The 12630-nt window shown below is 42.2% G+C and overlaps 3 protein-coding genes across 6 annotated transcripts in view; 1 reads left to right on the top strand and 2 right to left on the bottom strand.

The window, feature by feature from the left end:
- phtf2 (putative homeodomain transcription factor 2) overlaps positions 1-1040 on the bottom strand; it is a 54073-nt gene extending 53033 nt beyond the window's left edge. For all 4 annotated transcript variants that reach the window (XM_087831149.1, XM_087831152.1, XM_087831151.1 and 1 more), the window contains exon 1: positions 856-1040. The gene's annotated coding sequence lies outside the window, so the exon portion shown is untranslated. The remainder of the gene's footprint in view (positions 1-855) is intronic.
- A 367-nt stretch (positions 1041-1407) lies between these two features.
- On the top strand, positions 1408-4186 carry LOC102797686 (transmembrane protein 60-like). Its single transcript, XM_006780669.3, has 3 exons — positions 1408-1571; positions 1870-1988; positions 2100-4186. Exons 2-3 carry the CDS (start codon positions 1905-1907, stop codon positions 2415-2417), a joined length of 402 nt encoding a protein of 133 aa, XP_006780732.1. The 5' UTR covers positions 1408-1571; positions 1870-1904; the 3' UTR covers positions 2418-4186.
- A 2997-nt stretch (positions 4187-7183) lies between these two features.
- The window catches only part of rsbn1l (round spermatid basic protein 1 like), a 40980-nt gene continuing 35533 nt past the window's right edge, over positions 7184-12630 (bottom strand). The window contains exon 9 of the mRNA XM_087831178.1: positions 7184-11978. Within this exon, the coding sequence (XP_087687304.1) occupies positions 10146-11978 (1833 nt within the window). The 3' untranslated portion in view covers positions 7184-10145. The remainder of the gene's footprint in view (positions 11979-12630) is intronic.

Genomic DNA, 12630 nt, shown 5'->3' with positions numbered 1-12630 from the left:
TAGAGAAGCGATTTCACGAGTCAACAGACCTGGCAGTAATTAGGCCTGGGTGTGGCTAGTTAAATTGAACTCAGCTGGCCAAAAAATAATGTGGTTAATCACATGGGGGCAATTATTTTTTTTACTTAACTTCAGGTAGATTTGGATAGCTTTTTCTCTTAATAAATGATACCATGACTTAAAAACTGTATTTTGTTTTTACTCAGCTTATCACTGTCTAATATAAAAATTTGTTGACCTGAAACATGCAAGTGTGACAAATGTGCAAAAAAAAAAAAAGCAGGGAAATACTTTCACACAGCAGTTTAGCTTAAGTAGTAAATCAGTCAGAGCCTAACAAAATGCCATGCAATAAACGGTATTACTATAAAGATGATAGTTAACAGCAACCCTACTTGCCTATTTTATTTTTTAAACAAGTTTGATTGCTTTCTCAGTTGATTTTTTTAATCTTTTTACTTGCTATAGAAGTACTGTGAGAAAGGATTGTACTAAAAATCTTATCCTTAATAACATTGATGTGGAAGATTTAAAAATAGCAAAGAGGTAGAGGAAGTAAAACACAGGCTAAAAATGTCAACGTTTGCATTACTGTGAAGTAAAGCTCGGTCCACTATGAGTGGGGAAACACATGCAGCTAATTTTGATGCTAGCTGGCATGTAGCTGGAAGCAGCCACTGTGCTTTCGGGCAGTCTTCGTGGTTGTCTTGGTTCATATACAGACAGTCCCCCTCCCTTCTGCCAGGCTATATGTTAGCTGAGCCACCGGCAGGCATAACAGCCCACACAGCTGTCTTTAACCCCGAAACCCTGATTACTGCCGTCTAAACGCGCCGTGCAGCCGCTCAGTCTTACCTCTTTGACTGCGAAGGCGGCTCCGAGTCCACACACAGAGCTCAGGCGCGCTTTCTAAGCGTAGTTTATAATGAACTTGAGCTAGCCAGCCTTGTCCATTGTCTGGAGGAGATGCTGAGTATCTGCTCGCCAGTGTTTCAAGCATTAGCCTTTCCCTTTCTGTCTCTCACTGTAAAAATACTACTTCGGCCCCCTTACCGTAAACCGCCGCATAAAGGCACAGTTATATTTTCAGCAAATAATCGCCATCGATGGTTGGCAAATAGGAAAGAAGACTAGGGTCACACATGAATACAATAAGTATTTCGAAAGTCAAAAAACGAGAAAATACAGGGTTAAAATTTTAAATACCATCACGACGAATAGGATATAATCAGAAACGCCGGGGGAAAAAATAAAAAGAACTTTACTTACCTCTAGTGGACGTGAAAACTCACTACAGGAAAACCCACCAACTGCTTTGCGCATTCGTGAACTCTTTACGGTTACAACGCAGCGTGATGGACATTAAAACAAACGTGAGGAGCACCAATCGGCTCCCAGGAGAGGCGGGACCCGTATGGATAACGGACCTAAAAAAATCTCCCAGTCTATTATTATTAACGGACACGTTTGCTGATAATTACATGACTGGCTATAAGAAACGATATGAGAATGTGAATGCGTAGGACACAGTGGAAGGAAGATGCTGTCTGCCGAGCTGGAAACACACTAAAGTAAGTCACAGCCAGCGATTAGCATAATGCTATTAGTCTGTAACAGCTAGCTCTAATTGCAGCGTTTTTAATCTGACAATGAATACAATTATGGCATTAAATTATAATTTCAAAGCGGCCATCAGCGAAATGTTGTTTGATGCTGCAATGGAGAGCATAGCTGACACCAAATAATCCAGTTAGTTCTGATTCCTGCCTTGCTGTCAGTTTTTAAATCCACTTTTTATGCTACAAAAGCATGCATTTATCATTATTTAACATATTTTCTGATTATAACATGTGGTCTGTCTGTGTGCAGCCTCTGTCTGTCTCCTCTGGTCTCCACTGAGTGAGATGTCTCTGGCTCAGAGGGTTTTGTTGACCTGGGTCTTCACCCTGGTTTTCCTCATTATGCTGGTGCTCAAATTGGATGGAAAGGTAACAGTTTTCATAGCTTCATCAGCAATCTCCACCTACTCTCCATCCAGTGACACATTCCTCCCAACAACCTCAACTATCCTCAACATCTTCTCCCTTTCCTCTCTACAGGTGCAGTGGAACTGGTTCCTCATCTTTCTCCCTGTCTGGGTTTTTGATGGCATCCTCATCCTCATGCTCGCCATCAAGATGGCAGGCCGCTGCAAGCCGGGATACGACCCGCGCAACGGCTCTCCAGACCTGCGCTTGCGTAGCTGGTACCTGACAGCCATGCTGCTGAAGCTCGGCTTCTGCCTGACGCTGTGCGCCAAGCTGGAAAGGCTGGCCGACGTGAAGCTGACGTTTGTGTGCATACCACTGTGGACCATGTTAATGGGAGCGCTGGTGGAACTGGGGTTGAATATCTTTCCTGAAAGGAGAGAGGCTTAGTAGCCGCCTAAGATCTCAGCGAGATTTGCATCACCCTCGACAAACCTGTGTAAAAACACGAAGGCAGACATTGGTAGGAGATTTCTGTTTATCTGGTCTTGGCTTTGTGAAATAGGAGCTTAGCCTGATTATGTTTCCAGAGAAGAATCAAATCTCCACTTCAGCTATCAGTATTACTGTTAAGAACAAGAGACTTTGTGTAGGCAGATCACTCAGTTGGAAGTGCACAGATTTCATCATAACTTACTCGGAAAATGTGGCCTGACCTTCATCACACTCACAACTGCAGAGAAACACAATCTGGCTAAACTAATGAAGCACAAACTGGATTTTGCATGATGTTATAAAAGATGAAATAACTCCCAGGCCCAGGCTGGAGAATGGACGTGAATCTGAAAAAGCACCTCAATGAGATCAGAGCGCAAACAAAGCCTGGTTCTTGATAAAAATCTGCCCTTTTAAGGAAAACCTGGAAGGGGTGAACCACGCTTTCGTTTCGGTGACTTTCCCAGGAACTTAGAAGAAGCATTTGCAGGTTCACAAAACTGGAAAAATGTTTTTCGAGTCCCACTAAGAAGAACTCTCAGAGGATATTCAGGAAAGCTGCCACCTTGCCAGGGAGGTGAAAAAGAAACCAAGGGTAATGACAAAAACACCTCCAAACAGCTGAATAAAGTTTACCATAAGAAAAACACTTAAGAATGATGTTATTGGAAGAACCTGAGGAAGAAAAGCACACTACAATACATGCCATATTTGGAAAAGACTATATCTGAGCACTCAGTCTTTTGGACAACAGTAAATAAAAGCTCACCCCAACAGCGAAGCACGGTGGAGGTACCATCATGGTTTGGAGCTGCTTTGCTACCTCAGAGCCTGGACACCTGTCAGAATTTATCACCTTAACCCAAGTGGACATTGTTGGTGCTAAAGGAAGTGCAATGGGTCTGGACTGTGAGCGATCACGCTGTGTTTTTTTTATACAAATATATACATGCTAGTTTAGTCATATTATAATCTTAAACCTTTCCTGCAGCTGTGGGTGTTCAGGCCCCACCAGTGTGCATCAGTAGAGCTGGGACTCTACTGTGCTGCTACTAAGTCATGTAAACATGGCAAAAATAGCTGAAAGATGGCCATATGGTAACAGCTGTATCTGTAAAACTACTGTGAAGCCAACACTGGAAGCAAAAAAACCCAAAACATCCTCTGATGCTTTGTGTTTTTATGGATTGAAAATGTCCAGTATTGTTTTTCTAAAGTTTATTTTTGCTGAACGTAAATGACGGCAGCTGCACAGGCAGGAACTGAATCTACTTCCTGTGTAACTATCACGCTCGCTACAAACTACGGTGTAAATTTTTGCTTTGTTTTCCAGGTTTATTTTTTAAAACTTTTAAAAGACAGCAGCGAGCTTAGCTGCAAACACAGAAGTGGGGGATTTAAGAAGCATCTGATGTGCCATTTTCCACAGGCTGCCCTCTCTGCCTTATACAAGTTCTCTTTTGTACTTTCATCATGTGTTCTCTTTAACTCAGTCTCTGCACTCAAGTCCAAAACTCTGATCACAAATAAACCTTTGTGTGGTTGAAAAACAATTGCAGTTTTAAGCAAGAGAACACCGAGGTGATTCCAGTTTCATAGTTTCATAGTCGGTTGACTCTGTGCATGGGTGAAAATGTATTTAGCGCCATCGGTTGTTTCCTTGTGTTATTTTGCATTGAAATTTTGAAATTGCATGCATGTGTTATAATAATAAACGAGTGATTTACACTACACCGTGTGTCTCGAAACGATGCTTAAAAAGTGGTTCCAAATTGAAGGTTGGCATCAGCTAGAGCTTGTTGAAAACAAAGTATTGTGGTTGGGAAAATCCCTCTGGGACGTAACCTGAAATGAACCGTGAGGCAGCCAATCAGCTAACAGCAGGGTGTGAGTGCACGCTCTTACACTTTAGCTCCTCTGAAACGCGCGCACGAGTTTATCTGGCGTTACGTAACACTCTAATTTAATGGTTTATGACAGGATTTTAAAGTTTAGATGTATTTGTATTGTGGGAAAAAAAACTAACTAGGAGAAACTATCCAAAAACACCTTTAAAGAAGATGGAAAAGGCAAGTATCTCGTTTCATTTTATGCGACTAAATATTATAGCACCTTTTTTTTTGCTTCACTTAATGAGCAGCTATGTTTGCAGGTTGATTTAGCTCTTGAATGCTTTATCTTCACAGCAGATAAGCTCTGACTAAATAAAAGGTTATCTAAGAAACAAATGTATCCAAAATGTCACGATAGAGTCAAAAATATAACAACTCATTTGTGATTTTCCTTTTTTTTTTTTTTTTTTTTTGTGACATTAATCAGCACACAACTTCTCATCTTTATCTTATAGGAGGGGGGCGCAGATCAAAGCACTTGCTGCTGCGTGAGAAAGAACGTTTTCCCATGGTTCTCTGCAGTTCTCTGAAAAACTAAATACGCCCAGTGATAACTTGAAGTCATCATTTCCTGTGTGACTTTATCAGCGTCTCACATCATTGTGGAGGAATTTCGGTCCAGTCTTCTTCAATCTCGCTGCAGTATTTTAGTTAGGTTGAGTTCTGGACTTTGACTTGCTCCGGTCCTGTGGATGCAAAAGGAGCTCAAATCAACATCCCTCCATCACCGTGCTTCACAGTCGGGAAGAGGTGTGTGTTTTTCACCGAACATCTCCATTTTGTTCTCGTCCGTCCATGAACATTGTTACAGACGTCTTTTGGATTGTCCAGATGTCCAAAGAGACTCCAAATAAGCCATATGTGTTCAGCCTTTTTCTAGTTGTACTGTCATTCATTTGAATATTTCACATCCTAACTGAGACCTGTTGTGTGTCTGTTTTATAGAGGTGCTCACACTTGCTGATGATCAGTTAATCAAGAGCATTTAATTAGCAGCACCTGCCTGCTAACTACCCCTTAATTCCAATGGAAGATGTAAGCATGTACTTTGAGTTTCACACACTGCTTCTGCATTTTGGCTCAGTTTATGTGAAGTAATAACTGTACCTGTTTGTGAAACTAGCTCCAGTTTACTCCAGAGTAGCTCATGTAGGACAGGCAGCATTATAAGGAGCAGGTTTACCTGTTCTAAGGCATTTTTCTGCAGGTTCTTACTGTTAATAAATTTACTTATTGCATTGGTTTTGGTTTGTACAGTTTCCCAAAACGTTTCTCTTACTGGAGTAATTAGAGTAGCAGTAAGTTAAATATGGGGAAGCAATAGTGCATCTTTATTAGCAATCTTGTGGTGTAATATGTAACAATACCTCTCTTTAATGCCATTTGGCAGTTTTTGCTTTACTAGTTTTGTTGTTTGCACTTGTATTTATGTATTATATTCAGCATTCTACATACAGTTCTATTGAATTAAATCTTATTTCTTGACTTATTGAGCTCCTTTAATGTATTTTTCCTATTGAATTAACTCATTTTAGTATCATTTGTGTTTTAACTGTTCCACTTTATTCTAATAAACCATTTATTTAGGTTATGTTTAATATTTTGGTTGTTACAACACAGGAAATTCCCAACTTTTGCAATAAATATAGTACATCTTATCCTATCTGCAGAGTACATAAGGGTTAGTTCACATTTCATGCTACATAAAAAAGCAATGAACAGAATAAAATTAATAGCACCCGCAGTAATTTACTAAATGAAAGAATACCATGCGCTCACTGACTGAGTGCATTCACTGTTGAGCGAGTTGGTTTACCATGAATGATCCAAAACTAATTTCACTGTCTCTGCAACAACTTCCTGCCTCGATCCTGCACTTTAAAGGTCAGCTGAGCTCCCCTGGCAGGAAAGGATGAAGAGAGGAGGGAGGAAAGGCTCTCCTTAGCTGGATTTGACTCGACACACAGCAGCCTTGAATTACAGAGCTACTGCATTGTGTATGTTGTCTGCTCAAATCTGGACCGTTAAAAACTGCTGAGCTCACTGCCGTAGACTGCAGTGAGGGGGCGGCTTGCATAACAGGGAAACAGAAGCCGAAAACAGGCAGGTGTTTGCTGGACAAAGGTGGAGGAATGGCTTTGAAAATAAGAAAGATGCTTTCAGCAAATTTCAAAGTCAGATGAGTGTCTGTAGGTTTTAAGCACATTCACAAAGCCTTATAAAGGACTCGTATGGCTAAAGTGTAAAGTTACACTTAACACATGAGAGATGCTTTAAGTAGTATTTTTTTCTTTACAGTGGCTGCTAGTATTTGAAAAGAGTTGCAGATATTCCAAGGATGTGACTTCACTTCTAAGGAGCTTTAAAGTGTCTTTCGGGTCCATTGAATTTATTATTTTTTAGCATCAGGCCTCCCACTGTTTGCAAACACTTTTCACTTTTAATATATCATTTTCAGAGTACGTCAGGGTAGTGTTGACGGTTTTATATTTCTGCCCCCAAGTGGACAAAAAAAAAATTCAGTTATTGCAGGACGTTTTGTGGAAGCTTACTAAAAAATGCAAACGACGGTTGCACCTATAGTGAACACTCATTTAAAAGCTAAATTACAGATTCATAATATTTCACTCAAAACTGAAGCACGGATGGCTGGTAGTGAAATCATCCACACAGAAAGACATTAACTGTTAAAAATTCTGTTAAAAAATTTACTGTCGGCGCACACCTGACGATTAAAGCGGCAACCTTTAATGGATCGACTCCCACCTGCACTAAAGTCTCGCAAGAGTGTCATGCACGGTCGAGAAAACACAACCAGACCAACGAGAATCAAGTCATACATTGAACCTTTTATTAGCTAGGCTCATATTTAAAGTAGAAACCACACTACAAGTATTTCTTTCCCCTTTACAAAACTCATTATGTACACTACAGTGCTGACAGTTAAAAAGAACAGAAAACAAACAAACAAAGAAAAACTGGAGATAAATTAACTCTGTGAAAACAATTCTAGCCCCTGGAGACTTTTTGTTTTCAGCCATAACTTTTTTGTCACATTTCTACAAAAAAAATATAGAAGTTCCTGTCGTGTTTCTGTAACATCCAAAAGCCAAAAAGCGTAAAAAGAGCGGCACAGCGCCTCACAACTGTTATCAAGTGCTTAATTATCACCTCGCTCTCCCCCAGAGCCATACAGTGAAGAGTTCTCACTGTGAACTCCGTTGAGGCAAACTGACGACAAAAAGCTAAGGCGTTATCTGTCATTTTCCAAAAAAATTTCAGGCTTGTGGTGAAACGAATCATTAAGGAAAAGAAACCCAAAAAACCTTCTGACTAGGGCTGTGCGATATGACCAAAATCTCATATCCCGATATAAGAATTCTATCGTCCCGATAACGATATAAATCACAAAAATGTAACATTTTCTGTAAATTCTGTGAAACTCGGGCAGCTCGAATTGCGGGAAGTGTTTCCAGCTCCGCGTCATGTAGCTGGAGTCGAGTGTTTTAACCGATGCATGAAACGATACATTTTTAGACATAAGTTGTAACAGCCGCCGTTTTCTTTGTGAGTATTTATTACACGGCGTGCTGCGGGGAAAAGCCTGTTCTAACGTTTGAGTCTAAGGTTTCTTTTTTAGCACCTGGCGGCTCTTTTTTACTTCTCATCCGTAAATAATCTGCTCTTTCACGTGATTCAGTTTATTTTGAAAAGTCTCAACAGGATCTTGAGCTTTATTGTGAAAGGTTTATGTGGAACATAAACAAGCTGACGTTGTTGCTAACCATAACGCATAAAAACAGGTGCTTGTCCGTCTGTAGTGTGGTTATATTACATATAAGAGAAATAGAGAACTTTAAGAAATTAATATAGCCACTACAGTGTCCATCAAAACGATGAAAAAATATTGCCGTAAACAGTTTATTTTGCGACACCACAAAATAAACGATAGCGTAAAATGAAACGATAGACGTTTTTATATCGTCATCCGATATATATCATTATATCGAACAGCCCTACTTCTGAAAACTGCTGAACCCTCCGACCTCAGATGTTTGGAGAGCTTTCAGCGGCTTTAGACACCAATTTAAGGCTTTGCTCTGATTTTCCAGTTAAAACTAAGACCCCTTCACTGTATGTCTCTGGACCATTTAGTATTTCACAGTTAAGGACAGGCACTGGGGAAATGTGGGCTACATTAGCAATATCGATAGTAAAAAACAAAAAAGACAAAACAAAATCAAGACACCAACAAAGATATACAACTCTGTGACATGCACCGAGACAGACTCTCATGATCAGATATTTGGAGAAACATATATTCTTCATAGGCGCTGCTAAAAATTCCACATAAAATAATTTACTGTACTTTTAAACACTTCAGTCTGTGGTTCATAAATAAAACATTTCATAGACTCCACACTGTAGAGAAAGCAGACTTCAGGTAAATAGATAAATAGTGCTTTGGAAACGAGCTCTTGACAGCGTACCGTCTGTTTTCGAAGTGTAAATTAAAAAAAATAAATAAAAAGTGAGCCTGAATGCACTGAAGTTACAGTCTTGGAAGAACCTGAAATTGCCCTGTGGATAATCTAATGGAATCTGCAAGTCTCGACTCAAAGTTTCCACAATAATACCAACTGCATTTTCACACGCACTAAAACCGCTGTGGTGAGTCACGTTTGGGATGTCTTGGCTATGCTGCATCTGTATGATATTGCTCTTTGAATCCTAGCTCACAGTGAGCTGTCATCATAGCTGCTTGTTAATAAAACACACAGATCCGGTTAAGGGGATAAAAATCGAGGTTCAGGATGTGCCCTGAATGCGTTTTCCTGAGACTTCTGGAGGCCCTGGGTCGAGTTTGTTCACAAAACTTGTTCTCAAAATTAGGAAACCCTGGCACACATCCAGGAGACGGGCGAAAAACAAAAAAAGAAAAGCAGCAAAATTACACAAAGAGCCCACTGTGGCGTTAAGGGCAGCCAGCACAGGACAACCTTTGAAAATGTGACTCTTAGTGGCCTGACTGAATGCAGTTCTACTGCATGCTGGAGCTCAGATAATGTTGAGTAGCATTAAAAAACTACAGCAACATTATAGCTCTAAATACAATATTAGGGAAAAGTACTGTGATAGACTGTATAGTACAGTACAGTAATGAAGTGTAGGAACATTAAATCAATACACCAGCGGTGATCCATCATTATTTCAGAAACAGTCTTGGGCACGGAGAACATACGAGAAAAAAAAAGCCACAAAAATGGAAGCATTAGCTGCAAGTTTCACAAAAAGGCCACACTTACAACCTTTATTCTATATTTATATAAATATCTGACACAAGTCTGGAGAAATCTTCTCTTCCTACATCTGACAGGCTCACAGATAATCTGATGTTTGAAAGGACTTATGCTCACTTCACTTAAAAACAAAACAAAAAAAACAAAACAGAGCCAGACAGCAGTTTGGCAGACGACAGGGCTCATTTGAGCCCGAATAATCTCTCCTTCAGAGTTCAGATGGCTAAAGGCCAAAGCTACCTGTAAATGAAAGGAATTCTCCATCACACTTTTTAACCTGTGCACGACCAAAGCATCTGTACAATCTAAGCCAGTTCAGTCCAGAGGTCTGGGTTATATCGAGTCCAACGCTGCTTGATAAACTATGATACTGTGTCTGCTTTCTCCCTCTTTAGTTATTTATTTTACATTGTTTTACAACAGCACAACCAAAATGAAACCTTATACGTATACAGTCATTTAAAAAGAGTTTCATTACGTACAAAAAACTACTATAAAATCTGCTTCGGCTCCTCTTCGTGGTTTGGGGGTGGGGGGAAAACAGCAGGGCGAGGTTGAGGTGGTGGGTGAGGAGGAAGCGGGGGAGGAGGGGGGTGTGGGGAGGAGGATGGCGGTGGAGGAGGAGGTGGGTGAGGGAAAGACTGTGACAGGGAGAGCTGAACCTGCATGGATGCTGAGGTCTGGTATTGCGGTTGTAGGGGGTAAGCACCCGGCGGCTGCGAGAGGAAAGGCTGAGGGGGGAGGAAGGGGTGGGAGGTGAAGCCGGGATGCTGGGCGGGGAAGAAGGTTTTGGCGAACTGGTGTGGATGGGAAAGGTGAGGGGAGAGAGACTGGGTGTTAGTGAGGGGCGAGCTTAGAGGAGGGGAGGCCATTAGTGGGGGCTGGAAGTACGGCTGGGACTGTGTGGTGATATTTTGTTGGTGATGCAGGTGAAGCGGGCTCAGGTGGACCGAATGTGGCGGTGCTTTCTGGGTGAGAAAAGAGTTTAGCGTTTGAGGCTGTGTGGGAAGGGAAGGACTGGAGAGGGTGTTTTGGGGGAGCCCTGGAGGTCTGTGAGGGATGTGGGAATGCGGCAGGAGAGGGGAGAAAGAGAGGGGAAGCATCTGAGGGAGGGGAGGAGGTGGGAGATGCTGGGGTGTGTATTGCTGCATGTAGTTTCCTTGCCTCGAGACGTCCTGTGGCGGATGTATTGGCAAATCCACGGATGTCCTGGAGTCTGAGTCTAAAGTGTGAGTCTGCGCCTCTGGGCGTGTTTGTGTCCGTATGTCGATCCCTGTGTAAGTCCATGTGTTGATTTCGGAGGGGTGTGTCTTTACATCCACAGTGGGCGACCCCTGTGACCACCCCTGTGTCCGTGTGTCTGTGACGGGGAGCGAGTCTTTGTCCTTCGGTTGATCTGACTCCGAGGAAGGAAGAGGCTGAGAAGAAGGAGGAAGCGTGGAGAGAAGAGATTCCACTGCAGGCTTGACACTCGTCAGGGATGAAGAGGAAGCTGGCAGAGGGGAAGATGTGGACACCACAGCAGAGGAGGAGGAGGAGGAAGAAGAAGAGGTAGAAGATGGATGAGAAGCTGCAAAAGTCGAGTGCAAGCTTGCCACAGGTGAAGGTGAAAACGCTGACGAGGTGGAAGACTTTGGGGATGATTTCGGAGAAGCTGAAGAGGAGGAACTTCTACTGGAAGACGTTGTTCTGCTGTCTAAGAGATGATGGTGGTGGTGATGAGGCTTAGATGATATTTTGGGTTCTGTGTCCCGATCAAGAGGAAGAAAAGCAGGAGGGGACATAGTGCGAGGTGGAGGAGATTTATTCTTGCAGGCAGCGGCTGGAGATTCTGCCTTTACCTTTGCAGGAGGTGAATCCTGACGTTTAGGCCCTCTTTCTTCAGCTGCCCTCTCCATCACCTCCTGTTTGTCTGAGTGCACTGAGAGAGCAGGCCGGGACGGGGGAGGTGGATGCTGAAGGCAATCATTGTCCTCCTCCTTTCTGCCAGTTGCCAATGTCCTGCTTTCTGCCACCTCAACCTCAACATCCTCCTCCTTTATCCTCTTCTTCTCATCCTCCTTTTCCCCTTCAAAAACCGATTCAGTCTCTTCCACTTTCAGCTCAACCTTCTCCTTCTGCTCCTCCTCCCCCCCTTCTCCCTTGTGGTACTGCAGGAGGCGGACATGCCATGCCAGGCTGCAGACAGCAGAAACTGTCTTGAACTGGTGGACCACATTGCGGGGGATGAAGTAGATGTCATCGTGGCACAGGCGGATGCGAGCATAACGAATGCCTTCCCGCCGCAGCTGGTTTAGTTTGGCGTCGTCCACCCACTGCACACACTGTACAGAGAGAGGGTGGGAAGACGGTTAAAGATGGAGGAGAGGAAGAAAATAGATGTCATAATACCATGAGAATAAGAATTTAAGCAGCAGAGGGCCATGCTGACTTAGATAAAGTAAACAAAAGGACATGCATCGCAAAACTGATTGAAAAAACAGTTACACGTCAGACATTAGAAAACAAATTTATTAAAATTGTTTATTAAGATTTAAATTAGCCTACATCCTTCCAGTTGTCTGATATGCACTGCTTCACAGGACACTGAGAAAACCGGCTGCATGAAGTTAAAAGGCAGCAGCCTCTTGCTAACATTTCTAGAGTTGTTTTGGTTTCCTTTAAGGATGCTGAGCTGCATTGAAATGGTCTGCGGGCTTGTTCCAATACCCAGGAGGGACATTTTGCTGATGCACGATTCAAAACTCACAGATTAAATAAATTCAAAATAAAATTCCTCTGCATAACGAGTCAGAACAGCAGCACCAAGACAAAATCTTGTTCTCTGAAGTTGCTTTTGATCTCCTTGAGTGCAGGTTGTACTTATGCAGTCTGCACAAGGGGAGCTGGAGTCTCTTTATCTCAAAAAGGAAAAGAAGCTACACAGACTGCAAAATCAAAGCTGACAGAAAGTACTAGAGGAACTTTAATGTGTTT

The sequence above is a fragment of the Neolamprologus brichardi genome, chromosome 17, assembly GCF_056152115.1.
Source record: "Neolamprologus brichardi isolate AB-2024 chromosome 17, ASM5615211v1, whole genome shotgun sequence".
NCBI classification, from domain to species: domain Eukaryota; kingdom Metazoa; phylum Chordata; class Actinopteri; order Cichliformes; family Cichlidae; genus Neolamprologus; species Neolamprologus brichardi.
The sequence above is the reverse complement of the archived record's forward strand: the minus strand, read 5'-3'. Positions and strand labels throughout refer to the sequence as shown.

Coding starts and splice junctions, on each gene's coding strand:
- LOC102797686 (XM_006780669.3), top strand. CDS start 1,905: ATGTCTCTGGCTCAGAGGGTTTTGTTGACCTGGGTCTTCACCCTGGTT. Junction 1,989..2,099: donor TGCTCAAATTGGATGGAAAG/GTAACAGTTTTC, acceptor TCCTCTCTACAG/GTGCAGTGGAACTGGTTCCT.